The following is a 27,744-nucleotide window of genomic DNA, read 5'->3' on the forward strand; positions in this document are numbered from 1 at the left end:
GGAAATTCCCGGTTTTCCAGGATGTCCACGAGCTGCTGAAGGACTACGAGCTCAAGTATTGCTTCGTGGACAAGCACAAGGGCACGGGTGAGGGGCGGCCCCGGAATTCCGGAATTCCGGGATCTGAGTCCCCCTTGGGAATGGGCAGCGCCCGGGGAGGCTCCTCTGGGCTCCTTCCCTTCCCTGGGTCCCTTTTTTTGGGATCCTTCCCTTCCCTGGGTCCCTTTTTTTGGGATCCTTCCCTTCCCTGGGTCCCTTTTTTGGGATCCCTTCCCTTCCCTGGTCCCTTTTTTGGGATCCTTCCCTTCCCTGGCTCCCTTTTTTGGGATCCTTCCCTTCCTTGGCTCCCTTTTTTGGGATCCTTCCCTTCCCTGAGTCCCCCTTTTTCTCCAGGGATCCTTCCCCTTCCCAAACCCCCTTTTCTCCAAGAATCCTGTCCTTTTCCAGATTCTCTTTGTCCAATAATCCTCCCCTCCCCAAACACCCTTTTCCAAGGATTCTCCCCTTCCCAAACTCCCTTTTCTCCAGGAATTTTCCCCCTTTCCCAAACCCCCTTTTTCCAGTGATCCTTCCCATTCCCAAACCCCCTTTTCTCCAGGAATTCTCCCCCCTAAACCCCCTTTTTCCAGGAATCTTTTCCTTTCCCAAACCCCTTTTTCCAATGATCCTTCCTCCTCCCCAAACCCCTTTTCTCCAGTAATCCTCCCCCACCCCAAACCCCCTTTTCCCAGGGATCCTGTCCTTTTCCAAACCCCCTTTTCTCCGGTAATCCTTTCCTCCCCAAACCCCCTTTTTTCCAAAAATCCTTCCCCTCCCCAAACCCCCTTTTCTCCAAGAACCTCCCCTCCCCAAACCCCCTTTTCTCCAATAATCCTCCCCTCCCCAAACCCCCTTTTCCCCCATAACCCCACTCCCCTCTTCTCCCCCTCTCTCCCCTCAGCCTTCGTCACCCTGCTGACGGCCGAGCAGGCGGCCTCGGCCATCCGGCAGTTCCACGGCTGCCGCCTGCGGCAGCGGGAGCTGCGGGTGCAGCTGCAGCCCACGGACGCCGTGCTGTGCGTGGCCAACCTGCCGCGCCTGCTGAGCCAGCAGCAGTTCGAGGAGCTGGTGCGGCCCTTCGGCAACGTGGAGCGCTGCTTCCTGGTCTACAGCCGCCACAGCGGCCACTCCAAGGGCTACGGCTTCGTGGAGTACATGAAGAAGGACTCGGCCGCCCGCGCCAAGTCGGAGCTGCTGGGGAAGCAGCTGGGCACCAGGACGCTCTACGTGCACTGGACGGACGCGGCGCAGCTGAGCCCGGAGCTGCTGCACTCGCGCTGCCTCTGCGTGGAGAAGCTGCCGCACAACTTCAGCGACCTGCAGGGGCTGCGCAGGGCGTTCGCGGCCTCCTGCGAGCCCTCCTTCTGCCAGGTGTGCGCTGGGGGCACGGGCATGAGGGAGGGGGTTTGGGGTGGGGTTTGGGGAGAGTGGAGGGGTTTGGGGTGAGGGAGGGGTTTGGGGTGGGATTTGGGGAGAGCAGAGGGGGTTTGGGGAGACCAGAGAGGTTTGGGGTGGGATTTGGGGAGAGCGGAGGGGTTTGGGGTGAGGGAGGGGGTTTGGGGTGGGACTTGGGGAGAGCAGAGGGGTTTGGGGTGAGTGGAGGGGGTTTGGGGTGGGATTTGGGGAGAGCAGAGGGGTTTGGGGAGAGTGGAGGGGGTTGGGGAGAGCGGAGGGGGTTGGGGAGAGCAGAGGGGGTTTGGGGTGAGGGAGGGGGGTTTGGGGTGGGATTTGGGGAGAGTGGAAGGATTTGGGATGGAGAAGGGATTTGGGGCCGAGGGGAGGATTTGGGATGGAGAAGGGATTTGGGATGGAGAAGGGATTTGGGATGGAGAAGGGATTTGGGGCCGGGCCGTGGGTTTGGGGCCGAGGGGAGGATTTGGGGCTGAGGGGAGGATTTGGGATGGAGAAGGGATTTGGGGCCGGGCCGTGGGTTTGGGGCCGAGGGGAGGATTTGGGGCTGAGGGGAGGATTTGGGATGGAGAAGGGATTTGGGGCCGGGCCGTGGGTTTGGGGCCGGGCCGTGGGTTGGGGTCCCGGGCACACGGCCCTGCCCCACGGCGCCGGTGCCGCCTCGCTGCCCCCAGCTGGCCTACGGGCAGGACGGGCAGCTCAAGGGCTTCGCCGTGCTCGAGTTCGAGTCCGCGGAGGCGGCCGAGCGCGTGCAGCGCGAGACGGACGGGATGGCGCTGGCCGGGAACCACGTCCGTGTGTCCTTCTGCGCCCCCGGCCCGCCCGGCCGCAGCATGCTGGCCGCCCTCATCGCTGCGCAGGCCACGGTGAGCCCCGCCTCGGCCTCGGCCTCAGCTTCAGCCTCAGCTTCAGCCTCATCTCCCTCCTCATCTTCATCCTCATTCTCAGCCTCAGCTTCATCTTCATCCTCAGCTTCATCTTCATCCTCAGCTTCATCTTCATCCTCAGCTTCATCCTCAGCCTCAGCTTCATCCTCAGCTTCAGCCTCATTCTCAGCCTCAGCTTCATCTTCATCCTCAGCTTCATTCTCAGCTTCAGCTTCAGCTTCATCCTTAGCCTCAGCTTCATCCTCAGCCTCAGCTTCATCCTCAGCTTCAGCCTCATCTCCCTCCTCATCTTCATCCTCATTCTCAGCCTCAGCTTCATCTTCATCCTCAGCCTGAGCTTCATCCTCAGCTTCATCCTCAGCTTCAGCTTCAGCTTCATCCTCAGCTTCATCCTCAGCCTCAGCCTCAGCTTCATCCTCAGCCTCAGCTTCATCCTCAGCTTCAGCCTCATCCTGATCCTCAGCCTCATCTTCATCCTCATCTTCACCGTCAGCCTCAGCTTCATCCTGATCCCCATCCTGATCCTCAGCCTCAGCCTCATCCTCATCTTCAGCCTCAGCTTCATCCTCATCCTTAGCTTCAGCCTCAATTTCAGCTTCATTCTCAGCTTCATCTTCATCCTCAGCTTCAGCCTCAGCTTCAGCCTCATCTTCATCTTCATCCTCAGCCTCAGCTTCATCTTCAGCCTCAGCTTCATCTTCATCTTCATCCTGATCCCCATCCTGATCCTCATCTTCATCCTCATTCTCATCTTCATTCTCAGCCTCAGCCTCATTTTCATTCTCATCCTGATCCTCATCCTGATCCTCATCTTCATCCTCATCTTCAGCCTCAGCCTCAGCTTCATCCTGATCCCCATCCTGATCCTCATCCTCAGCCTCATCCTCATCTCCCTCATCTTCATTCTCAGCTTCAGCCTCAGCCTCATCTTCATCCTCATCCTGATCCCCATCCTCATCTCCCTCCTCATCTTCATTCTCATCCTCATTCTGGTCCCCATCCTGATCCTCATCTTCATTCTCATCTTCATCCTCATCTTCATCCTCAGCCTCATCTTCATCCTGATCCCCATCCTCATCTCCCTCTTCATCCTCATCTTCATCCTTGTCTTCATCCTCATCTTTATCCTGAGCCTCATCCTCATCTTCATCCTCATCTTGATTCTCGTCCTCATTTTCATCCTCAGCTTCATCCTCATCCCCCTCCTCATCCTCATCCCCCTCCCCATCCTCCTTTTGGGAATTGGGACTGAAATCCCAAATTCTCGGTGTTTTGGGTTTTTTTAAAGGCTGGAGGGGGCTGTTCCTGAGGTTTCTGGGAATTTGGGGTCGTGCTGGGAATTGGGATTTCTCTGGGCACTGGGATCGTGCTGGTTTGGGGAGGAGAATTCTGAATTCCAGCTGTTCTCCTCGTGGGAAGCTTTTTGGGAATTGGGATTTCTCTGGGAAAACAACTGGGATTTTTGTGGGAAAACCATTGGGATTTCCCTGGAAAATCGGGATTTCTTTGGGAAAACCGGGATTTCTCTGGAAAATAGGGATTTCTTTGGGAAAATCGGGATTTCTCTGGGAGAACAACTGGGATTTTTCTGAGAAAACAACCGGGATTTCTCTGGGAAAATTGGGATTTCTTTGGGAAAATCATTGGGATTTCTCTGGGAAAATTGGGATTTCTCTGGGAAAACAACCGTGATTTCTATGGGAAAATTGGGATTTCTCTGGAAAATTGGGATTTCTCTGGGAAAACCACTGGGATTTCTCTGGGAGAACCACTGGGATTTCTTTGGGAAAATCGGGATTTCCCTGGGAAAACAACCGGGATTCCTCTGGGAAAACCGGGATTTCTCTGGAAAAACCGGGATTTCCCTGGAAAACCGGGATTTCTCCCTCTCCCCAGGCCCTGAACCGGGGGAAGGGGCTCCTTCCCGAGCCCGGCGTGCTGCAGCTGCTCCCGGCCCTGGGGCGCCCGACGGCGCTGCAGCTGCTGCTGCGCCCGCTGCTGCCGGGCTGCTCCCAGCAGGGTAAGCCGGGAATGCCCCGGGAATGCACCGGGATCGGCCCGGGAACAGCCCCGGGAATGCCCCGGGAACGGCCTGGGAATGCCCCGGGAACGGCCCCGGGAACAGCCCCGGGAACGGCCTGGGAATGCCCCGGGAATGCCCCGGGATCGGCCCCGGGAATGCCCCGGGAACGGCCTGGGAATGTCCCGGGAACGGCCTCGGGAACGGCCTGGGAATGCCCCGGGAACGGCCCCGGGAACGACCCGAGAATGGCCCGGGAACAGCCCAGGAATGCTCCGGGATCGGCCCGGGAACAGCCCCGGGAATGCCCCGGGAACGGCCTGGGAATGCCCCGGGAACAGCCCCGGGAACGGCCTGGGAACAGCCCCGGGAACGGCCTGGGAATGCCCCGGGAACGGCCCCGGGAATGCCCCGGGAATGCCCCGGGAACGGCCCCGGGAATGCCCCGGGAACAGCCCCGGGAACGGCCTGGGAACAGCCCCGGGAACAGCCCCGGGAACGGCCTGGGAACAGCCCCGGGAACGGCCTGGGAATGCCCCGGGAACGGCCCCGGGATCGGCCCCGGGAATGCCCCGGGAACAGCCCAGGAATGCTCCGGGATCGGCCCGGGAACAGCCCCGGGAACGGCCTGGGAACGGCCCGGGAATGCCCCGGGAACGGCCCCGGGAACGGCCCCGGGAACGGCCCCGGGAACTCCCCCGGGAACACCCCGGGAAGCCCTGGGAATGCTGGAGCCCCTGGGGAATCCCGGCAGCTCCTCCTGCTCCTCCTCCTCCTCCTCCTCTTCCTCCTCTTCATCTTCTTCCTCTTCTTCTTTTCCCAGCAGGAATTTTGGGAGCCGCTCCCTCGCTGCCCCTGGTCACCAACCCGGCGCTTCCCACGGCTCTGCTCCAGCTGGCGCTGCACAACCAATCGCAGGTACGGAATTCCCGGCTTTTCCCTGGAATTTTGGGCTTCCCAAACCCCAATTCCCAGCTTTTCCTTGGAATTTTCCCCTTTCCCAGCCGGAATTCCCAGCTTTTCCATTGGAATTTTCCCCTTTCCCCACCAGAATTCCCAGCTTTTCGTGGAATTTTGGGCTTTCCCAGTCAGAATTCCTGGCTTTTCCCTGGAATTTTCCCCTTTCCAAACCCCAATTCCCAGCTTTTCCCTTGGAATTTTGCTCTTTCTAAACCCCAATTCCCAGCTTTTCCTGGAATTTCCCCCTTTCCCAGCCAGAACTCCCTCATTTGGGGCTTTTCCCCACTTTCCTTTCTGAGCTTTTCGCCAGCATTCCAGGGCTTTTCCCACGGATTTGCCGGTTTTTCCATGGATTTCACGGCTAATCCTCCCTTTTTTCCTTCCAGAAACCGGGAATCCTGGGCGATTCCCCGCTCAGCTCCCTGGCCCAGCCCCCCGGGAAGCTCCTGGGGGAGCTTTCCTCAGGTAAAGCCCGGAATTCCCAAGGAATTTCCCCCCTGGGTGTGAATTCCGGGCTGGAAAACCCCACGGGGAGGGATCAGGGTGGGGCTCAGGTTGGGTTTTCCAGGCGGGAAAGGGCGGATTTGGGTGGGAAAAGGCGGATTTAGGATCCTCAGATCCCTCCAAGCCGCTTCCCACTCGTTTCCTCCCCACGTTTTCAGCATTTTTCCCATTTTCACCCCGCTCCTGCAGCCCCCAAATCCCGGGGTTTTTTTTGGGAATTCCCCCTTCCCAAAGCCAAACCCGTTCCCAAATCCCTTCTCCAGGTGCTCCCTTGCCAGGGGACGTGGCCCAGGGACACGGGAAATCCCAGATTTTGCCGAAAAGCGCGGCCCTGGCGTCGTTCCTGGCGCAGGCGGGGACGGAGCGGGAGAAGTTGGGAACGCCGGGAACCCCCCCGGGACCCCCCGCCTTGGGATCCGCCCTCGGAGCCGTCCCCAAATCCAAGCAGGGCGAGAGCGGAGCCCCCGCGGTGAGGATCCCAAAATTCCCCCCAAATTCCGGGGTAGGAACCCCAAATTCCGGGAATGTGACCCAAAATTCCGGGGTGGGAACCCCAAATTCCGGGAATGTGACCCGAAATTCCGGGGTGGGAACCCCAAATTCCGGGAATGTGACCCGAAATTCCGGGGTGGGAACCCCAAATTCTGGGATGGGAACCCCAAATTCCGGGGTGGGAACCCCAAATTCCAAGGCAGAATCCCAAATTCCGGGAATGTGACCCAAAATTCCGGGATGGAAACCCCAAATTCTGGGGTGGGAACCCCAAATTCCGGGAATGTGACCCAAAATTCCAAGGCAGAATCCCAAATTCTGGGAGTGGGATCCCTAAAATTCGGGGCCAGGAACCCCAAATTCTGGGATGGAGCTCCCTGAGCCCCCCTGGAGCCCCCAAATGCCTCCAAATCCCCCCCAGGATCCCCCCCAAACCCCTCCAGCACCCCCCAAACCCCATCGGGAACCCCCCTGACCCCCCCTAAAACTCCTCCAGACCCCTCCAGGACCCCCTAAAACAACCCCAAACCCCATCGGGAACCCCCCTGACCCCCCTAAAACTCCTCCAGACACCTCCAGGACATTCCAAACTCCCCTAAAATCCCCCCAAGCCCCTCCAGGACCCCCTAAAACACCCCCAACGCTTGTCGGGGACCCCTCTGACCACCCCAAACCCCCCCTAAAACCCCCCCAGACCCCCTGGGGAACCCCCTGACCCCCCAAACCCCTCCAGGACCCCCTAAAACCCCCCCAAACCCCATCGGGGAACCCCCCTGACCCCCCTAAAACCCCCCCAGACCCCTCCAGGACATTCCAAACTCCCCTAAAACCCTCCCAAACCCCATCGGGGACCCCTCTGGCCCCCCTAAATTCCCCCCAAACCCCTCCAGGACCCCCCTAAACCCCTCCAGGACCCCCTAAAACACCCCCAACCTCTGTCAGGGACCCCTCTGACCACCCCAAACCCCCCCTAAAACCCCCCAAACCCCATCGGGGAACCCCCTACCCCCCCTAAAATCCCCCAAACCCTATCAGGGACCCCCCAAAGCCCCCCTAAAACCTCCCCAACCCCCATTGGGGACCCCCGTGACCCCCCCAAATCCCCCCCAAACCCTATCAGGGGACCCTCTGACCTCCCTAAAACTCCCCCAAACCCCTCCAGGACCCCCCAAACCACCCCAAAACCCCCCCCAAACCCCATCAGGGGCCCCCCTGACCCCCCCAAACCCCTCCAGGACCCCCCAAATCCCCCCCAAACCCCATCAGGGCCCCCCCTAAAACACCCCCAAACTCCTCCAGGACCCCCCAAATCCTCCCCAAACCCCATTGGGGACCCCCCCTGACCCCTCTAAAACACCCCCAACCCCCATTGGGGACCCCCCTGACCTCCCCAAACCCCTCCAGGACCCCCCAAAACCACCCCAAAACCAGCGCCAAACCCCATCAGGGCCCCCCCGACTCCCCTAAACCCCTCCAGAACCCCCCCAAATTCCCCCCAAGCCTCATTGGGGGCCCCCCTGAGCCCCCCAAACCCCATCAGGGGCCCCCCTGACCCCCCCAAACTCCCCTAAAACCCCCTCGAACCCCCACCGGGGCTCCCCCTGACTCCCCCAAACCCCTCCAGGACCCCCCAAATCCCCCCCAAACCCCATCAGGGCCCCCCCTGACCCCCCTAAAACACCCCCAAACCCCTCCAGGACCCCCCAAATCCCCCCCAAACCCCATCAGGGCCCCCCCTGACCCCCCTAAAACACCCCCAAACCCCTCCAGGACCCCCCAAATCCCCCCCAAACCCCATCAGGGCCCCCCCTGACCCCCCTAAAACACCCCCAAACTCCTCCAGGACTCCCCAAATCCCCCCCAAACCCCATCAGGGACCCCCCCTGACCCCCCCTGACCCCCGCAGGTCTCTCTGCTGGGGGAGCCCCCCAAGGACCTGCGGATCCCCCTCAATCCCTACCTGAACCTGCGGAGCCTCCTGCCCACGCCTGCCCTTCCAGGTGAGCCCCGGCCGTTCTGGGGGTGGGTTTGGGGTGGATTCCCCGTTTTTAACCAATCCCGAGGGGTTTTTGTTGGGTTTTTTTTTTAGGAGCTGCTGCCAAAGGGTTTAAGGTGAAACCCGGAGTTTTGGGGACCCCCCGGATACCGGCCCCCACCGCCGACCCCCTCGCCTTGGAATTCCAGCCGGTGAGCTGGGGGGGGGTGGGAATTTTGGGGTGGGAATGGGAATTTTTGGGGCGTTTTGAAGGCCTGGGACATCTCTGGTTTTCTTGGGAATTGGGGAAACCTGGTTTTGCCAGGAATTAAGGGGGGAAAAAAGCCCCAAATCCCTGGTTTTCCTGGGAATTGGAGGGAAAAAAACCCGAATCCCTGTTTTTCCTGGGAATTAAGGAAAAAAGCCCCAAATCCCCGTTTTTCTCTGAATTAAGGAAAAAAGTCCCAAATCCCCGTTTTTCTCTGAATTAAGGAAAAAAAAAAAACCAATCCCTGTTTTTCCTGGGAATTTGAGGGGGAAAAAACCTCAAATCCATGTTTTTCCTGGGAATTAAGGAAAGAAAGCCCCAAATCCCTGTTTTTCCAGGAATTAAGGAAAGAAACCCCAAATCCCTGTTTTTCCTGGGAATTGGAGAGAACAAAACCCCCCCACTGCCCATTTTTCCCGGGAATTCCGGGCATTTCCCCCTCTAAACCCCTCCGTTTTTCCCGAGCAGGATTTGGGATCCCGGATTTTTCCCCAGAGCCGAGACCAGCCCGGATCCCTCCTGGGGGGCTTCGGGAGCACCAGGAACAAGGTAAATCCCCCCTTCCTCAAGTTTTGGGGGAAAATTGGGATTTCAAAACCCTTTCCCATTTTTTGGGGGGAAAAATTGGGATTTCAAGACCTCTTTTCCCATTTTTTGGGGTAAAATCTGGGATTTCAAGACCCTTTCCCATTTTTGGGGGGGAAAAATTGGGATTTCAAGACCCTTTCCCATTTTTTGGGGGGAAAAATTGGGATTTCAAGACCTCTTTTCCCATTTTTGGGGGGAAATCTGGGATTTCCCCGTGTTTGGGGGGCTGCATCTCCCTGTGCTCCTGTTCCAGGTCTCCTCCTCCTCCTCGGCCTTCGAGAGGGGGAATTTGGGAGCCCCAATTCCCCCCTTTTTTTCGGGATCCCCCAATTCCTACTTCACCAGCGGCCTCCAAGCCGGCCTCAAGCAGAGCCACCTCAGCAAGGTGAGACCCCAAATTCCCCAGCACCCCCTTCCCTTCCTTCCCCCAAATCCCTAAAAAATCCCTTTAAAGTCTACCTTTAAAATCCTTAAAAAGTGTTGAAAAAAAATCCCCAAAAAATCCTGAAAAATCCTGAAAAAAAACCCTAAAAATTGTTTTAAATCCTTAAAAAATCCCTTAAAACTCCCCTAAAAAATCCCTTTTAAATCCCTAGAAATCCCTTTTAAATCCCTAAAAAGTCTTTAAAAATCCCTTTAAAAATCCTTTTACAATCCCTTTTAAAAATCCTTCTAAAAATCCCCTAAAAAGTCCCTAAAAATCCCTTTAAAAATCCCTTAAAAATCCCTAAAAAGTCCTTAAAAATCCCTTTAAAAATGCTTCTAAAAATCCCTTAAAAATCGCTGAAAATTCCCTGAAAATCCCCTTTTTAAAATCCTTTAAAAACTCCTTAAAAACCCCCTAAAAATCACTTAAAACTCCCTTCAAAATACCTAAAAAATCCCCTAGAAATCCTTTTTAAAAAATCTTTACAATCCCTAAAAAAATTCCTTTAAAATCCCTTTAAAACCCTTAAAAATCATTTTTAAATTCTTGAAAATCCTTTAAAAATCTTTTAAGAAATTCTTTAAAATTCATTTAAAATCCTCTAACAATCCCCTAAAAATCCTTTTGAAAATCCTTAAAAATATCCCAAAAAATCCCTTTAAAGTCCTTGTAAATTCCCTTAAAAATCTCCTAAAATTCCCTTTAAAATCCCTGAAAATCACCCAATATCCCTTTTAAATCCCTTTTTAAAAATCCTTTAAAATCCTCTAAAAATCCTTAAAAAATCCCTTTTAAAAATCCTTTCAAAAAATCTCTAAAAATCCCTAAAAAATGCCTAAAATTCCTCAAAAATCCCTTAAAAAAATCTTTTAAAAATCCTTAAAAATCCCAAAAAATCCTTCTAAAAATCCCTCAAAAATCCCTCAAAAATCCTTCTAAAAATCCTTTAAAAATCCTTTTTAAAATCCCCTAAAATTAAAAATCCTTAAAAATCAAAAAAAAAATCCCTTAAAAATCCTTTCGAAAATCCCTCAAAAAATGCCTAAAAAATCCTTTCAAAAATCCCCAAAAAATCCTTCTTAAAATCCCTCAAAACTCCCTTAAAAATCCTTCTAAAAATCCTTTAAAATCCTTTTTAAAATGCTTTAAAATTCCTCAATAATCCTTTTAAACATCCTTAAAAATCCCTCAAAAATCCCTTTAAAATCCTTTTAAAAATTCCTCAAAAATCCCTTTAAAATCCTTTTAAGAATCCCCAAAAAATCCCTTAAAAATCCTTTTAAGAATCCTTAAAAATCCCCAAAAAATCCCCAAAAAATCCTTTTAAAAATCCTTAACAATACTTCTAAAAATCTTTAAAAATCCCTCAAAAATCCTTTAAAAAATCCTTAAAAACCCCAAAAAAATCCTTTTCAAAATCCTTAAAAATCCCCCCAAAATCCCCAAAAGATCCTTTTTCAGATCCTTTAAAAAATCCTTAAAAATCCCCAAAAAAATCCTTTTCAAAATCCTTAAAAATCCCCCAAAATCCCCAAAAGATCCTTTTTCAAATCCTTTAAAAAATCCTTAAAAACCCCAAAAAAATCCTTTTCAAAATCCTTAAAAATCCCCAAAAGATCCTTTTTCAGATCCTTTAAAAAATCCTTAAAAACCCCAAAAAAATCCTTTTCAAAATCCTTAAAAATCCCCCAAAATCCCCAAAAGATCCTTTTTCAAATCCTTTAAAAAAAATCCTTTTAAAATCCTTAAAAATCCTTTTAAAAATCCTCAAAAAAAAAAACAAAACCCTTTAAAAAAATCCTTTAAAAAAATCCTTAAACCCCCCCCAAAAACCCTTCAAAAAATCCCTAAAACCCCCCCAAAATCCCCAAACCCCCCTAAACCCCCTCATTTTCAACCCCAGACCGTCGGCATCCCCCCGAGCTCCGACTCCATCCTCACCTCGGCACCCCCAAACTCGCACTCGAAGGTACCAAAACCCCCCAAAAAACCCCAAAAACCCCTCAAAGCTTCCCCCAAACCCCCCAAAATCCCCCCAAATCCCCCCAAAATCCCCTCCTTTTCCTTCGCAGACCCCGCTGGGCGCCCAAAAACGCGGCTTTTCCCACCTGCTGCCGTCGCCCGAGCCCAGCCCCGAGGGCTGCTACGTGGGCCAGCACTCGCAGGGCCTCGGTGGCCACTACGCCGACTCCTACCTGAAGAGAAAAAGGATCTTTTAACCCCAAAAAAAAACCCAAAAAAAAAAAAAAAACCAAAAAAAAACCCCCAATCTGGCAATGCTGCCCGAACCCGCCTCGCGTTCGCTTCGTTTTTCGGAAGGTTTTCACCCATTTTTGGGAGATTTGGGGCATTTCTCCAGGGGATTTTCGGGGTTTTTTTGGGGTTTTGGCAGAATGGGGTCCCGATTTTAGGATTTCGGATGTCTCCACCCCACACCTCCAAGGATTTTTTTGGGGTTTCCGGGGTTTTTTCTCCCCACAGCAGCACCTGGGAGCCCCCCAAAAACGCTCCCTGCCTTAACCTGCTGCTGGCCCCCATCTCGGGGCTCCCCAACCCTTTTGTTTTGGGGAGATTTCCGCCTTTTTTCCCCACTTTCGGGGTCGCTCTCCCACTCCCCCGTTTTGGGGAGATCTCCCCGTTATTTTTGGGGGAGGTTCCCCCCTTTTTGGGGCGTTCCCCTCCTTTTCCTTCGTGGGCTTTCCAACCCTTTTGGGGTCCCCCCCCTCACTTTTGGGGACCCTCTTTGAACATTTCACTGCTGTTGGGGCTGGGGTTTTTTTGGGGTTTTTCCCCCTTTTTTTACCAACTGGAGCCGTCGCCATTTTACGCTTTTTTTTTGGGGTAAAATCGGCCTTTTTACTTTTAACTCTGGTTTTTGGGGTTTATTTTTTTTTTAAACAACCAAAATGTCCTCATTTTCGGGGGGGTTTCACCCCCTTTTCCTTTTTTTTTTTTCCCTCCCCCCCTCCCCCCCCCGCTCTGTTTTGGGGCAATTTCCCAGGATTTGAGGTTTTCTCCCTGTTTTTATTGTCTGGTTTTGCTGTAAGGGGGGGATTTGGGGTGGGGCTGCGTCCCCCCCACCCCCCTCGATTTCCTCACCCCAAAAATAAAGTTATATTTATATCTCTACCCCCCTCTCCCCTTTTTTTTGGGGTTATTTCGGTGTCATTTCGTTACTTCTGATCACCCAGAACCGCCCCAAACCCCAAAAACCATCCAGAACCCCCAAAAACCCCCAAGAACCGCCCCAGACCCCAAAATCCAACCCCCAGAACCCCCCCAAACCCCAGAACCCCCCCAAAAACCATCCAGAACCCCCCAAACCCCAAAATCCCCCCCAAAAAACACCCAGAACCCCCCCAAACCCCCCAGAACCGCCCCAAACCCCAGAATCCCCCCAAAAACCACCCAGAACCCCCCAAATCCCAAAATCCAACACCCAGAACCCCCCAAAACCCCATAAACTCCCCCCAAAACCATCCAGAACCCCTCAAACCCCAAAATCCCCCCCAAAAACCACCCAGAACCCCCAAAATCCCCCCCCAAAAAACCACCCAGGACCCCCCCAAACCCCACGAATCCCCCCTAAAGCACCGCCCACGGCCCACCCTGACCCTCCCCCACCAGAGGGGTCCCTCTCCTCGCTCCAAACCCCCCAAAATCCCCCAATTTCACCCCAAAATCCCCGCTCGGGCTTTGGGACCCAGCGGGGCCCCGCCCCCTTCCGGCCCCGCCCACCCGCGGGGTCACGTGGCCCGGTCACGTGGCGCCCAACATGGCGGCGCCCATGGCGGCGGCGAGCGGCGGCTCCGTGACGCGGCGGCTGCTCCGGGGCGTCTCCCGGAGCCTCAGCGGCGGCGGCGCCGCGGCCGAGGAGCCCGAGGCTGCCGTGTGGGTACCGGGGACACCTTTCCGGGCCGGCGGGACCGGAGTCGAGTCCCGGTGCTGAGTCCGGTGTCGTGTGTGTGTCGTCCCCCCCCCCGCCGCCGCTTTCCGCAGGGTTAACGTCGTGTTCGTGGACCGGGAGGGGCGGCAGGTGCCGGTGCGCGGCAGAGTCGGGGACAACGTGCTGCACCTGGCGCAGCGGCACGGGCTGGAGCTGGAGGGTCGGGAACGGGAACGGGGCTGGGACTGGGAACGGGACCGGGAACGGGGCTGGGAACCGGAACGGAGCTGGGAACGGGAACGGAACTGGGAAAGGAAACGGGAACGGAGCTGGGAACAGGGCTGGGAACCGGAACGGGACCGGGAACGGGGCTGGGAAAGGGAACGAGAACGGAACGGGAACGGGGCTGGGAACGGGAACGGAGCTGGGAACAGGGCTGGGAACCGGAACGGGACCGGGAACGGGGCTGGGAAAGGGAACGAGAACGGAACTGGGAACGGGGCTGGGAACCGGAACGGGACCGGGAACGGGGCTGGGAAAGGGAACGAGAACGGAACTGGGAACGGGGCTGGGAACCGGAACGGGACCGGGAACGGGGCTGGGAAAGGGAACGAGAACGGAACTGGGAACGGGGCTGGGACCGGGAACGGAACTGGGAACGGGAACGGAACTGGGAACGGGGCTGGGAACCGGAACGGGACCGGGAACGGAGCTGGGAACGGGAACGGGACTGGGAACGGGACCGAGAACCGGAACGGGGCTGGGAAAGGGAACGGGGCTGGGACCGAGAACGGAACTGGGACCGGGGCTGGGAAAGGGAACGGGACTGGGAACGGGGCTGGGACCGGGAACGGGGCTGGGACCGGGGCTGGGAAAGGGAACGGAACTGGGAACGGGGCTGGGAACGGGACCGGGGGGAGCCCGCTCGGGGGTCCCGGTGCTGCCAGGAGGGTCCTGGGAGGCTCCCGGTACTGACAGAGGGGTCCCGAGGGGGTTCCCGGGGGTCTCACGGGGGTCGCGGGGGTCCCGCAGGCGCCTGCGAGGCCTCCCTGGCCTGCTCCACCTGCCACGTTTACATCAGCGAGCCCCACCTGGGCCGGCTCCCGGCGCCGGACGAGCGGTACCGACACCCCCAGAGCCCCTAAAACCCCTCACGGGGATCCCCCGGAGCTCTGGGGAGACCCCAAAACCTCCCCCCCCCCCCCCCCCTCCGCCCTCCATCGCAGGGAAGAGGATCTGCTGGACCAGGCGCCGCTGCTCCAGGAGAATTCCCGCCTGGGCTGCCAGGTCCTGCTGAGCCCCGCGCTGGAGGGGGCCCGCATCGTCCTGCCCAGGGTCACCCGCAACTTCTACGTGGATGGACACGTCCCCAAACCCCACTGACCCCGGGAGGGGCACCCCCGGACCCCCCCGGACCCTCCAAGGAAGGGGGGGCCCCCCCCCCAAAAAAAAAAAAAAAAAAATTGGTCCCTCCCTCCCCATCCAAGGTCACCCCCAAATTCGGGGATGCGTCCCCAAACCTCCCTGAGCCCGGGGGGGGCAACCCCAGACCCTCCAAGGAAGGGGGACCCCCCCCAAAAATAATTAATTCCAGCTATCCAAGGTCATTCCCAAATTTGGGGACGCATCCCTGAACCCCCCCTGAGCCCGGGGGGGGCACCCCCGGACCCCTCCCAGTAGCGGGGACCCCCCCAGGAGGGTGGGGGGTCCAACCTGGGGGGGGTTTAGGGTGACGCCCCCCCCCCCGTATTCCCGGGATTCTGGATTCGGGATAACGAGCGTTGGGTCGTTAATAACAAATTGGTCTCGTCTGTGAGGGGCTTTTGAGGTCTTTCTTTTGGGGTTGGGGGGGTTTGTGCCCCTTTTGGGGGTCCCTGTCCCCCTTTTGGGGGTCCCCGCCTTGTCCCTCCCCCCTCTCGGGGGTCTCTGCCCCCCCTGTAGCTCCCCAGCCCCGCTCTGGGGTGGGATCCCGGCCCCACCTGCGCTCCGTCCCCGCCCCGGGGTTGCTCCCCACGCCCCCCGCCCGCAGCTGGAGCGAGTTAAAGGCGGCTCCCGGTGCCGGTACCGGTGCCGGTCGGGGATGGGGGAGCAGCCGGTGTTTCTGCGGGGGGAGCCTCCCGATTTCTCGCTGCTCCGGCGGCTGCTCTGCCCCGAGCCCGAGCCCGAGCGGCTCCTCCTGACCCCCGGGGGGGCCGCGACCACCGAGGCTCGCAGGTGGGAACCGGGACCGGCACCGGGACCCCGCCCCGGGTCAGGGAACCGTCGCTGTGGGGAAGGGGCGGGAGGAAATCGGGGTCCCGGGAGTCGAAATGGGGGTTCGGGGGGTCCCGGGGATGGACGAGTCAGGGGGGATTCGGGGCTACCGGGACCTCGCTTCTGCCCGGGGAACCGGGGGGAAGGACCGGGAGTGTTCGGCTTGGAGGGAACCGGGGGCACCAGGGGCAAGAACCGGGGCTGGTCCTATCGGGGGGGGACCGGGAGCACCGGGACCGTCGGTGGCTCCTCCCGGGGGTGTCCCCAGCTGCCCGCTCCGTGCCCTAACGCTGCCCCCCGCTCAGGACGGGGCTTCCGGAGCCCCCCCCGCGGCCCCGGAGCCCCCCGAGTGTCCCGGGGGAGAGTCTCGGTTTCCTGCAGGAGGCCGTGCGGCTGCTGAGCCCCCCGGCACCGCTCCCGGTGCCTCCCGCCGCCCTCCCGGAGCACCCGGAGGTCTCCGCGGCGCCCACCGGGAGCCTCGACGCCCTCAGCCTCATCGACCTCCAGTGCCGGCTCTTGGCCGGTGGCACCGGCAGCGACAACGGGACGAGCACCGGGACTGGCACCGGCACCGAGAGAGGCACCGGGAGCGGGCGGCGGCGCAAACGGGCGCGGCCCCAGCGCGGGGCCGACCCCCGGGACCCCTCGTTTCGGGGGGTGACGCTCCGGATGCGCCTGGCGCTCCCCAGGGGTGACACCGGCGACTGTCGCCTGCTCGTCACCGCCCGCGCCCACAGGTACCGGCCCGGGGTGGCTCCGTCCGTCTGTCCGGGACACCGGGGGGCTTCGTCCGTCTGTCCGGGTGCGCTTTTGGGGTCCCCCAGACCCTCCCCTGCCCTGTCCGTCTGTCCCTTCCTGTCCCACATCCCCTTCCCCACTGCCAGCAAAGAACGCCGGGGGGGGTTCCCCATTCCAGGGGGGGGTTCCCCATTCCAGGGGGGGGTTCCCCATTCCAGGGGGGGGATTCCCCATTCCAGGGGGGACTCCAGGGCTGTCCCCGTGCCCTCCCCTGACCCCCCCTCTCCCCAGGATTCCCACCTGGAGCCGGGGCAGCGGCAGCTCCGACGAGGACGCTCCCGTCCCCAGGGGTAAGATCGGGGTCGGGGGAGGGAAGGGAGGTCCTGGCGGTGTCCCCCCCGTGTCACCCCAACACCGCCGGGGTTTGGGGTCCCCCCGCAGGGCGCAAGCGCTGCACGTCCTGCAAGACCCGCCGGACCCCCATGTGGCGCACGGCCGAGGACGGCACCGTCCTGTGCAACGCGTGTGGCATCAGGTGAGGGACAGGGACACCCCGCTGACACCTCGGGGACCCCTCTGGGACCGCGGGGTCACCCCAAGGCTTCCTCCAGGTACAGGAAGTACCGCGTGCGGTGCCAGCGGTGCTGGAACATCCCTGGGAAGAGCGGGACGCCGCAATGTCCCCGATGTCCCACGCGGCCGGCGGGGACAGGAGGTGACAGCGAGGACGCGACAGCGGCAGGGTGACGGTGGTGGCAGCGGTGACAACGAGTGGAGGGTGGCGGGGTCCCTTGGGAGCAATTAAATGTCCTGGTGTCCATGGCAGGTCGGTGTCACGGTGTCACCCGCGCTGGCGGGGGGGACGGGTGTGACATCGGGGGAGGGGGCTCGATGACAGCGCCGGTGGCCACAGCAGGGATGAGGATGGGGGTCCTGGGGAAGGGCTGGGGGCAAGGGATGGAGCTTGGGGGCAAGGTAGTGACTGGGCTGGGGGTCCCTGGGATGGGGGGACAAGGGGACAAGGCTCGGGGACAGTGGGGTGGTGGCCTCCCATCAAAACGGGATCATTTATTGGGTGTCACTTTATCCCCCCGGGAAGAGCTGGCCCGGCCCCCGCGGCCCCCCCGGAGCACCCAGCCCTGAGTTGCGGCTCCCAAATCCTTCAAATCCCCCCAAAATCCCTTTGGGACCGAGGAGGGGGAGGGCTCTATGGGGGCCCCCAAACCCCCTCCCCACGCGGCCAACAAGCGGCCTCGGAGGAGCCCTCGTTGTCCTGGATGTTGTACCCCCTAAAATCCCCCCCCAAAACCTCTGCGATGGGGCGGGGGGGGGGTCTTTGGGGTCCCCCAAACCCCTCAAGAATGGGGATGGTCCCGGTTACAGCTGGATCCCAAAAACCTCCCCGCGGTTGTGCCGGTGCAGCTTTGAAGGAATCCTTGGCATCCTCGTACCCCAAAACCCCCAAAAGCGCCCCAAAACTCCCCGAGAGCCGCTTTTTGGGGTGTCCCCGGCAGGGACGGGTTAGGGCTGGGTGAGCTGGATGCCGAAGATGTCGCCGCGGTTGTCGCGGTGCCGGTGCAGACACGCGGCCTCGGAGGAGCCCTCGGCGTCGCGCACGTTGTACTCGCCCTTCTTGCACGCCGTGGTTTTCAGGTAGTAGCCCCCGGCCACCGCCAGCCCCAGCGCGGTGACAGCGCCCAGCGCTCCCAGTGCCACCAGCACCGCCAGCCAGCTCTCTGCGGGCCGGGAGGCGCCGGTGTCACCGCCGCTCACCGCGTCCCCTCCCCGCTCCCCGCCCTTCCAGTCCCCATCTCACCGTCCACCCGCACCACGACGCTCCCGGCTCGCCGGCCGTGCCGGTTGCTCGCCGTGCAGGTGTAGAGGCCCCGGTTGGCCGTGGTGGCCCTGGTGACGGTGACCGAGCGGTTGTCGGCGGCCAGGCGCAGGTTGGGGGCGGGGGGCAGCGCCCAGCTGTAGGTGGGCGCCGGCACCGCCTCGGCGCCGCAGTCCACGGTGAAGCCGCTGCCGCGGGTGATGTTGGCGGAGGGCAGAACGCGCACGGTGACAGCGGCGGGGCCGTCTGCGCCAGGGGGACAGCGGCCGGGGCTTAAAATTAACCCCAAGGCCCCCCTTTTCCCCCCCCAAAGATCGCTCCCCGCACTCACACTCGACGGCGACCGTGACGTTGCGGACGGCGGAGCCGTGCGCGTTGGTGGCCCGGCACTGGTAGGTGCCCGCGTGGGCCCGGGTGACATTGGCGGTGGCCTGGGAGGGGTCCTGGCTGTCGCCCAGCTCGGCGCGGGTGGCGTTGGGGGTGGCCGTGGCGATGTCGCGGCTGTCGCCCAGCTTGGCGCAGGTGACGCGGGGCGGGGGGTTCCCGGTGGCGGCGCAGCTCAGCTCGGCCGGGGTCCCCTCCAGCCACAGCCGCCGCTCGGGGCAGCCGCGCTCGCCGATGCTCGGCTGGTCTGGGAGCGGCGGGGAAGGGGGGTGATGGTCCCGGGTGACCTCCGAGATCAACCGGGAGCCCCCCGCGTCCCCCCCGGCACCTCTGGGGCCGGGCCCCGCCCGGGGGGATTCCGCCCCATCCCCGCCCCATCCCCAGCACCCCCAGACCCCGGTCGCTGCCGCACCCCGGTGCCACCCCGGTGTCCCCTCCCGCCACTCACACTCCACGGTGACAACGACGCTCCGCACGGCCACCCCGTGCCGGTTGGTGGCCCTGCACACGTAGCGGCCGCCATCGGCCCGAGTGACCACGCGGCCGCCCCGGCCGTGGGTGACCGCGCCGTGCTGGGTGCCGCCGTCACGGGCACAGCGCGTGCTGGGCGGGGGGTCCCCGTCGGCGCGACATTCCAGCTCCCGCCGCTGTCCCTCCACCCACACCCGGCGGGCCGGACACCCCGACTCGGACAGCGTGGGCTCATCTTGAGGAGGGGACACAGAGAGGACCCGGTCACCGCCGCGGCCACCGAGGGGCCCCGCCGGCATCCCGGTGCCGTCCCCGGTGCCACTCACACTCCACGCGGACGGTGACGCGCCGGCTGCGCGTCCCCAGCGCGTTGGTGGCGTTGCACACGTAGGTGCCGGCGCGGGCGCGGGTGACCGGCTCGGGCTCGCCGGTGGCCACGGCGACACCGTGGCGGCCGCACACCACGGTGGGCGCGGGGTTGCCGGTGGCGCGGCAGGACAGCGCTTCCCGCGTGCCCCGCACCCACGTGCGGTTGCCGGGGCAGCCGCTGGCCGGGATTTCGGGAAGATCTGGGAAAGAAAAGGGAGGTTGGGAATGCCGGGAGCGGCGGCGCGGCGCAGGCGGGCGGGGGGCGGCGCTGAGGACACGGTGGCACCGGCAGGGGACACGGCCCGGTGCCGGGATGGCGCGACACTCACAGAGCACCGCGAGCCGCGCGTCCGTGTCCTTTGTCACCACGGTGTCACCGACGGCCAGGCTGGCCCGGCACCGGAATTCGCGACCGTCGTCGTCGCGCCGGGCCACCACCCTGAGGTCCAGCCGGGGCTGCGGCCCCTCGGCCAGGACGCCGCCGTCGGCATCGCGGAGCTGCAGCCGGACCGTGGCTGGCTCGGTGGCACCGGCGTGGCACGTCACCGTCACCTCGCTGCCCGCCGGCGCCGAGGCCGGGCTGAGCTCCAGGGCGGGCGCCGGGAATCCTGCGGGAAGGTTCCATGGAGCCGAGCGGATTTGGGGACCCCGCGGTCCCCCCGCCACGCCCGCCCCGGTGCCTTACGGTAGACGTGGAGCTGCCTCCGCGCCGTCCGTGCCACCGCGGCCACCGCGGCCGTGCAGCTCAGCTCCCGAGGGCCCGGCGTGAGCGGCGACAGCGTGGCGGTGGCTGTCACCGTGTCCCCGGCCACCGCCACGGTGACGTTCAGCGGCTCCTGGTCCAGGGCGGCGGTGACGCGGATGTCGCCGGCCGGGAAGGCGCCGGCGATCCGGCAGCTGGCGGTGCCGGCGGTGCCGGCCTCGAGAATGGCGGGGGCCTGGAGCTGAGGGGGCTCCGGGAGAGCTGCGAGGACAGCCCGGTGTCACCGGGAGGGGCCGTCCCCAGGCCCCGGTGGGGACACCAGGCCAGCGCTGTCACCGGGACCGTGACACGTCCCTGGAGCCAGGCACAGCATCCCAAAGGCCAGACCCTCACCAGGACCGCGATGCCCGTGGGGCCCCGGCGCCACCGGGAGGGTGACAGAGAGGCCACCGCGGATGGGGACGAGGACACCGCGACGCTGCCGTCCCCGCGGCCACTCACCGAACACCGACAGCGTGACGGGGACAGCGGCACGGGCGAAGAGGGGCCCGTGCGGCCGCAGCGACAGCTCGGCGTGGCAGGTGACATCCTGCCCGTGGTCGCCGCGGGTGACGGTCAGCAGGTGACTCACGGCCACGCTGGCGCTGCCCTCGGTGTCACCGAACCTCTCGGTCCGCAGCGTTTCGGCGCCGCGCCGCAGCGTCACCGTCAGGTTCCTCAGCGGGGCCACCTCCAGCACGTGGCACGTCAGGTTCCGGCTGTCCCCGACCGCCGCCGCCGGCACCGGCTCCAGCGCCACCCGCTCCGGCAGCTCTGCGAACGAGGCGGGTGCCACCGCGGTGTCCCCCCGGTGCCCCTCGGTGTCCCCCCGGTGCGCCTCGGTGTCCCCTCGGTGTCCCTCGGTGCCCTCCCGGTGTCCCCTCGGTGTCCCCTCGGTGTCCCCCCGGTGCCACCGCGGTGCCCCCCCGGTGCCCCCCGGTGTCCCCCCGATGCCCCTCGGTGCCCCCCGGTGCCCCCCGGTGCCCCCCGGTGTCCCCCGGTGTCCCCGGCACTCACGGTAGACCAGGACGCCGGCGCTGGCGTTGGCTTCGGTGTCGCCGCAGCGGCCGGAGCAGGTGACGGGCCCGGGGTTCCACTGGGACACGTTTTGGAGGCGGAAGCTTTGCCAGCGGAGCCCCCCGGCCCCGGGGGCGGCGGGCAGGGGGGTCTCGAGCCCCAGCGTGGCGTTGCCCCCCGGGCAGGCGCTGCGGCTGCAGTTGATGGCCACCGAGCCCCCGAAGGCCACCACGGCCACCCGCGGCCAGGCCACCACGGTGAAGGTGCCCCGGGCGACCCCTGCGAGACCCCCACCACGGGCAGCCCCCCCGGCTGGGCACCGGCACCCCCCCGATTCCGGCTGGGGGGGGGACCCCGGTGGGCCTGGGCTGAGACCCCCCCAACACTGCCGGGGTCCCCCCGTGTGCCCCCAACCCCCCCCCCCCCCCGGTCCTAAAGGTCCCCGCAGTTTTGGGGTCCTGGGGGTCTCTGTGTGTGATCCCCCCAGTATTTGGGGTGCCCATATCGGGTTGGGGGTTCCTGAGGGGTCCCTGTGTGTCCCCAGCCCCCCCAGTCGGAAAGGTCGCTGTGATTTTGGGGTCTTGGGGGGTCCCTGCGTGTGACCCCCCCCCCGCTTTTAAGGGTCCCGGTGTTGGGTTGGGGGTCCCCGTGTGCCCCCTCCTCAAACACTGAAGGGTCGCTGATGTTTTGGGGGGGGGGGGGGGTGTCTCTGCAGGTCCCCCCTTCCCACCGCCCCCGCCACCCCCATCCCTGGGGTCCCCAGAGTCGCGTGCCCTGCCCCCCCCCCCCCATTAAGGGGGTCCCTGCTGATTTTGGGATCTCCAGGGGTCTCCCTCAATTAACGGTCGCTGTTTTCTGGGATCCTCAGAGACGCCCCCTCTCCATTCTGGAGGGACCCCCCCGCCCACCCCCAAAAAAAACCCTCGACGACCCCCCGCCAAAAAAAAAGAACCCCCTGGAGCCCCCTCCCCTTTTACCTGCGAGCGCCAGAACGAGGGGGGGCAAAAGCCGCGTGGCGGGGCCGGGGGGTCCCATCGGGGGAGGAGGAGGAGGAGGAGGAGGAGGAAGAGGAGGAGGAGGATGGAGCGAAGGAGGGAGGGAGGAAGAGGAGGGTGGGGATGGGGATGGAGCGGAGGAGGATGGAGACGGCGAGGAGGGAGGGGGGGAAAGGGGGAGGAAGAGGAGGATGAGGAGGGGGGATGGAGACGAGGAGGGAGGGGAGGAAGAAGAGGAGGAGGATGGGGAGGGGGATGAAGCGGAGGAGGAGGAGGACGTGGGGAAGAGGAGGAGGATGGGGAAGGGAGAAGAGGAGGATGGGGATGAAGCGGAGGAGGAGGAGGATGGGGAAGAGGAGGAAGAGGCGGCCGAGGCCGAAGGCAGCTCCTCCGCTGCCGCGCGCGCCGCCGCTCCCGCGGGGCCGCTCCTCCCCCCGCCCACGCCGACCCCCCCCCCCAATCCCCCCCACCCCCGCCCGGTGCTCGGAGCTTCACGAACCCCCCCCAAAAAAAAAAACCCCTCCCCGAGCCCTCCCCGAACCCCCCCCCAAACCCCTCCCCGCGTGGGCGGCTCCGGGGCGCGCGGGGGAGAAGCGACAGCGACAGACGGGACCACCTGGAGCGGCGGGGGGGGCGCGGGTGGCGAGGGCTGGGCCACCGGGAATGTCCCCAGGCGGGTCGGGGAGCGGGGGGGACGATCTGGGGACCCTCGGGATGTCCCCAGGTGGGTCGGGATGATCTGAGGACCCTCGGGATGGTCTGGGGACCCTCGGGATGTCCCCAGGTGCGTTGGGATGATCTGGGGACCCTCGGGACAATCTGGGGACGCTCCCCTGGGATGCTGCCCCTGGGTCTGCCCCTGGCCCAGGACACGGGATGAGGGACAGGGGACAGCCCGGTCACCCCCAGCCCAGTGCCGGTCCCGGAATTCCAGTGGCCCATTCCCAATGGGTGTCACCTGCAGCGTTTATTGGTGGCACGTGTCACCCTTGTCCAGCCTCTCTCTGTCCCCTCACTCCGGCTCCTCGTCCTCTCGCCAGCACCGAAATCCCGGGATTCAACCCCGGAGCACCCAAACCCCCGGTGCCACCACGGCCACCCCAAAATCAGCTCGAGGGACAAAGCCTGGAGCGATCCTGGCGGGATCTCACCATCCCGGCTTCCCAGTGCCGGCCCAGTCCATCCCAGTCCGGGCGCCGCCACCTCCCAGTAGCGTCCACCCCAGCGGCTGTGGCCAGTCCGCGGTGCCATTGTCCCCTCGGGAAGGAGCCGGTGGCCGTGCTGGCCGTGCCGGACGCTCGCCAGCCCCTCCGCTGCCCCGTGTCCGGCTATGGGGCCTCCGGAGCGGATCCGTTGTGGGTAGCGGCAGCCTTGGAGCTGCCCAGTGGCTGCAGGAGCCTCCTGTCCACCACTGGCTGCCGCTTCCAGAGCCAGTATTCCCCGATTTTGGTGTGGTGGTGGTGGAGGAGGTAGAGCCCGCCCAGGCCGAGGAGGGCGAGCACCGGCAGCAGCACCCCCAGGAGCACCGGGAGCAGCGGGACGGGGTCGTCATCTGTGGGAAAAATGGGGTGGGGGGGTCAGGGGTCAGTGTCCCCAGGGACCCCCGAGACCCCCAGGACAGCCCTGAGCCCACCCCAGAGCCCCAGGGCTGGTCACCCACACTGGACCCAGACGGTGACGTCGCGCTCGGCCGTCCCCAGCGCGTTGGTGGCCCGGCAGCGGTAGGTGCCGGCCTGGGCGCGGTCAGCGGGATACGGAATGCCGGCGGTGATGGAATTCCCGTCCTTGGAACATTTCACCTCTGGCTTGGGTTTTCCCTTCGCTGTGCAGTTCAGGGTCCCTTCCTGGCCCTCTGTCCAGTTCTGCTGCCCGGGGCAACCCTTGCTGTCCAGCCGTGGTTTGGCTGTGGGAAAAACCGGGATGAGGACGAGGCAAAACCGGGATAACGGCAAGGAAAAACCAGGATAGCGGCGAAGAAAAGGCGGGATAAGGATGAGGAAAAAGCGGGATAAGGACACGGAAAATCCGGGATAAGGACACGGAACTCACTGTGGACAACGATCTGGACCGACGTCCTCTTGACCACGTCCAGCAGCTTGGCCTCGCAGCTCAGCTCCAGCCCCAGCTCCGCGTCCGCCTCGCTCACGTTCACCCTGAAGGCCATCGGGGGCCGTCCCCAGTCCTGGGGGAGGTGGCCGCCGGCCAGCACCCGCAGCTGGATGTCCTTGTTGGCGTCCGGCGGCAGCATGCAGCACCCGCTGACCACCGTGCCCGCGGCCGGAGTGGTGCTGGTGACGTTCAGCAGCGGCTCGGGGACATCTGTGGGGACAGCGGGGTTGGTAAGGCCACAACGGGGCACGGTCACTCTGCGGTCACTCTGTGGTCACTCCGCGGTCACTCTGCGGTCACTCACGGTAGACTTGCACGGTGGTGTCTGTCTGCCTCTCCACGCCGTCCACGCGAACGGTGCAAACCAGCTGCGCGCTGCCCGTCCGGTTGAGGGTGACCACGGCGGTGGCCTGGTGGCCGCGCTGACCGAGGGTGGCCGGGAAGGTCCGGTTGTCGGCCGTGATGGCGAAATCGGCCGCGAGGATGTCGGGGCGGACGGCGCAGGTGACATTGAAGGGCATCCCCAGCGCCGGCTGCTGGGGCGAGGACAGGTGGGGACCCTCGGGCAGCGCTGGCACGGGGAGGGGACAGGGCGGTGAGCCAGGGGCGGGAAAACGGGGGAAAACATCAGGAAAACAGGGAAAACAGTGGGAAAAGAGCAGGAAAACACCGGCTCACCGGTCAGGTTCAACACGAGCGGCTCGGAGGCGACTCTGACGGGGTCCCCGTGCGGGGACACGTCCAGCAGCGCCTCGCAGGTGACGTTTTTGCCGTCGTCCTCCACCCGGACGGGCAGCTGGTGGCTCAGGTGGACGGTGTCCGGCTGCATCCAGCCGGGCCCCTGGAAGGTTCCGGAGGCCAGGACGGCGCTGGCGCTCCGCAGGGTCACGGTGACGTTCCCCAGGGGCGCGGTGCCGGACACGGAACACGACAGATCCCACGTGTCCGGGCGGGAAGGGGTCATTATGGGAGCTGGGATACCTGGGGGGACACATGGAGAGATCTGGAGGGGTGGGATCAGGGCTGGGGGGGTGGGGCAGCTCGGGGGGGGGTTGTGGTGAAAAATCCCAGTAAAATCCCCATAAAATCCCTATAAAATCAGTATAAAATCCCTATAAAATCATTGTAAAATCCCTATAAAATCCCCATAAAATCCCTATAAAATCAGTATAAAATCCCTATAAAATCATTGTAAAATCCCTATAAAATCCCTACAAAATCAGTATAAAATCCCTATAAAATCATTGTAAAACCCCTGTAAAATCAGCTTGAGATCAGCATAAAATTCCAATAAAATCCCAATAAAATCCCTATAAAATGGAGTTTTCCCGGCCAGGAATTCCCAGTCTTACTGTAGACGATGACCGGGATCGGCTTCACCACCCTCTTGCTGTTGGGGCAGGTGTGGAAGATGAAACTGGTGGAATTCCACTCGGTGACCTTGACCAGCCTCAGCACCTTCTCTCCCGGTTTTGTGGACACCACCTCCTTCTGCATGTAGGTCTCGATGTCGGGAATTCCGGATTTGGAGGGGTCGGAGCCGCCGCACCTCGCCCGCAGCTTCACCTGGATGGAGCCGCCCTGTTCCACCACCAGCACGGCCGGCTCGGTCCAGAGCTCCACCGAGGCCTCCAGTTGTCCTGCCGGGAGAATTCCAGGGGGTTGGAATTCCGGAGGAAACCCATCGCCATCGGTGGGAAGCCCCCAGGTTGGCCCCATTGTCAGAAAGTTGTGGGGAAGGCCGAGGGGACCCCCAGGCTCATCCCCATCCCTGAATTCCGGTGCTTTCCCAGCAAAACATCCACAGCCGACGGCACCGAGGTGCCGAGGAAGCCCCCAAAATTCGGCTGAAGCCTCCCAGGATGCGGAGAAAAAACCCCAAAATGTTGAGGAAGCCCCCCAAAAGTGAGGAGGAAACCCTTCAAGGTTGTGTGGGAACACCCCAAAATGCAGAGGAAGGCCCCCCAGGGTGAGTGGGAAGCCCCCAGAAATGTAGGGAACACGCCCCAGGACGCAGAGGAAAAGCCCCGAAGTGTTGAGGAAGCCCCCAAGAGTTCGGCAGAAGCCCCCGCGGGCCCGTGGAAGCCCCCTCGGGCCGAGTCCCCACCCCAGGTCGGGGGGATTTCCCGACTTCCGAACCTCCTTTAGCGGAACCGTCCTGCCCCTTCCCGGAATGCCCGCGCCAGGAAGGGAGGGAGGCAGAATTCCCCCGTTTTTCATGGATTTCGCAAGGATAAACAAACATTCCCCGCTCGATGCCGCGGCGGGGGCAGCGACAGGGGCCGGGGAGGGGGGGCTGGGGCAGCTCCGGTAGCCACATCCTGTCCCTCAAACCCCCCCACACCGGGCGCGGTGGCACCGCGGGGGATGGGGACACGCGGGGACACCCCCGGGGGTCGCCAGGTCCCCGCCACCCCCCGCCACCCCCCGCTCGGTGCCACCCCCGGGGTCCCCTCCTCACCTGCGATGACACCCAGGGTGCCCAGGGCCAGCGGCAGCAGCGCGGGGAGCATCATCCCGGGGGGGACAGCGGCTCCGGGAGCGCCGGGGTGCGCCGGGGACACCGGGGAGGCTCCGGTGGGGCTCGGTGGGTTCAGGGTCTCTGGGGTGGATCCGGTTCGGCTCCGGACCCCGGAATGGGTCGGTGCAGGCGTTCCGGGAGTACCGGGAAAGGTCCGGTCGCGCTTCCCGGGATGGGTCGGTTTGGGCTCTCCGGGAGCACCGGGAAGGGTCCGGTCGCGCTTCCCGGGATGGATCGGTCCGGGCTCTCCGGGAGCACCGGGAAGGGTCGGTTCGGGCCCTCCGGGATGGATCGGTCCGGGCTCTCCGGGATGGATCGGTCCGGGCTCTCCGGGAGCACCGGGAAGGGTCGGTTCGGGCTCTCCGGGATGGATCGGTTCGGGATCTCCGGGAGCACCGGGAAAGGTCCTGTCGGACTCTCCGGGAAGGGTCGGTTCGGGTTGTCCGGTTGGGTCCCTTGGGGCTCTTCCGGCTGCGCTCGGTCGGAGTCTCCGGGCCGGGTGGGGGTCTCTGGGCGAGCACCGCACCCTCCGTTCCCCCGCTCCGGTCACTCCCCCGCTCCGGTCACTCCCTCGCTCCGGTCCGTCTCCCGGTCACTCCGCGTGTCTCTCCGCTCGGGGCGCTGCCTTTTATAACCGAGCCCGTCCCGCCCCACCGGGGAATTTCCGGGGCCTCGGGAACTTCGCGCCGGGACCCCCCGGTAACGGCGGCTGCGGGGCTGGAGGGGCCTCCCGGGGCGGACTCCGGCCCCTCCTGCCCCACCCCGGGGCAATTTCCCTGCCCCCCCGGCCCACCCCGGGGCAGTTTTGGTGTCCCTCTGTCCCTCTGCCACGTCCCCCTTGTCCCCACGTGTCGC

The 27,744-nt window shown here is 62.4% G+C and overlaps 4 protein-coding genes across 4 annotated transcripts in view; 2 read left to right on the forward strand and 2 right to left on the reverse strand.

Annotated features, from left to right (window-relative positions):
- RAVER1 (ribonucleoprotein, PTB binding 1) overlaps positions 1-12,666 on the forward strand; it is a gene marked incomplete at its 5' end in the record, with an annotated part of 13,502 nt that extends 836 nt beyond the window's left edge. Inside the window, 13 exons of the mRNA XM_082299320.1 lie at positions 21-87; positions 941-1,410; positions 2,124-2,315; positions 4,233-4,356; positions 5,180-5,274; positions 5,703-5,781; positions 6,084-6,289; positions 8,219-8,312; positions 8,402-8,499; positions 9,024-9,104; positions 9,397-9,528; positions 11,474-11,539; positions 11,643-12,666. Coding sequence (XP_082155446.1) covers positions 21-87; positions 941-1,410; positions 2,124-2,315; positions 4,233-4,356; positions 5,180-5,274; positions 5,703-5,781; positions 6,084-6,289; positions 8,219-8,312; positions 8,402-8,499; positions 9,024-9,104; positions 9,397-9,528; positions 11,474-11,539; positions 11,643-11,789 — 1,851 coding nt within the window. The 3' untranslated portion in view covers positions 11,790-12,666. The remainder of the gene's footprint in view (positions 1-20; positions 88-940; positions 1,411-2,123; positions 2,316-4,232; positions 4,357-5,179; positions 5,275-5,702; positions 5,782-6,083; positions 6,290-8,218; positions 8,313-8,401; positions 8,500-9,023; positions 9,105-9,396; positions 9,529-11,473; positions 11,540-11,642) is intronic.
- A 667-nt stretch (positions 12,667-13,333) lies between these two features.
- FDX2 (ferredoxin 2) lies at positions 13,334-14,976 on the forward strand. Its single transcript, XM_082299266.1, has 4 exons — positions 13,334-13,461; positions 13,570-13,676; positions 14,489-14,576; positions 14,683-14,976. Exons 1-4 carry the CDS (start codon positions 13,346-13,348, stop codon positions 14,837-14,839), a joined length of 468 nt encoding a protein of 155 aa, XP_082155392.1. The 5' UTR covers positions 13,334-13,345; the 3' UTR covers positions 14,840-14,976.
- A 2,889-nt stretch (positions 14,977-17,865) lies between these two features.
- ICAM5 (intercellular adhesion molecule 5) lies at positions 17,866-22,299 on the reverse strand (the record flags this gene model as incomplete). The annotated part of the gene is made up of 10 exons (XM_082299321.1): positions 17,866-18,183; positions 18,264-18,527; positions 18,613-18,912; positions 19,114-19,371; positions 19,463-19,705; positions 19,835-20,113; positions 20,191-20,469; positions 20,710-21,021; positions 21,265-21,543; positions 22,242-22,299. The coding sequence occupies 10 exons, from the start codon at positions 22,297-22,299 to the stop codon at positions 17,969-17,971; spliced, it is 2,487 nt and encodes an 828-aa protein (XP_082155447.1). The 3' UTR covers positions 17,866-17,968.
- A 536-nt stretch (positions 22,300-22,835) lies between these two features.
- LOC309583647 (intercellular adhesion molecule 5-like) lies at positions 22,836-27,035 on the reverse strand. The gene is made up of 7 exons (XM_082299427.1): positions 26,830-27,035; positions 25,721-26,008; positions 25,047-25,349; positions 24,673-24,939; positions 24,309-24,578; positions 23,920-24,162; positions 22,836-23,811 (listed from the first exon to the last, which is right to left on the reverse strand). Exons 1-7 carry the CDS (start codon positions 26,882-26,884, stop codon positions 23,588-23,590), a joined length of 1,650 nt encoding a protein of 549 aa, XP_082155553.1. The 5' UTR covers positions 26,885-27,035; the 3' UTR covers positions 22,836-23,587.
- Between the last annotated feature and the right edge of the window lie 709 nt (positions 27,036-27,744).

This window comes from Coloeus monedula, assembly GCF_965178545.1.
Source record: "Coloeus monedula genome assembly, chromosome: 31".
NCBI classification, from domain to species: Eukaryota; Metazoa; Chordata; class Aves; order Passeriformes; family Corvidae; genus Coloeus; species Coloeus monedula.

Bases quoted from the DNA above. Each gene is read 5' to 3' on its own strand.
- FDX2 (XM_082299266.1), top strand. From the start codon at position 13,346: ATGGCGGCGCCCATGGCGGCGGCGAGCGGCGGCTCCGTGACGCGGCGG. The intron at 13,462-13,569 runs GTGGGTACCGGG...CGCTTTCCGCAG, and splicing joins GAGGAGCCCGAGGCTGCCGT to GGTTAACGTCGTGTTCGTGG. The intron at 14,577-14,682 runs GTACCGACACCC...CCTCCATCGCAG, and splicing joins CTCCCGGCGCCGGACGAGCG to GGAAGAGGATCTGCTGGACC.
- LOC309583647 (XM_082299427.1), bottom strand. From the start codon at position 26,884: ATGATGCTCCCCGCGCTGCTGCCGCTGGCCCTGGGCACCCTGGGTGTC. The intron at 24,579-24,672 runs GTGAGTGACCGC...CTGTCCCCACAG, and splicing joins CACCACCGTGCAAGTCTACC to ATGTCCCCGAGCCGCTGCTG. The intron at 24,163-24,308 runs GTGAGTTCCGTG...TTTTTCCCACAG, and splicing joins GGTCCAGATCGTTGTCCACA to CCAAACCACGGCTGGACAGC.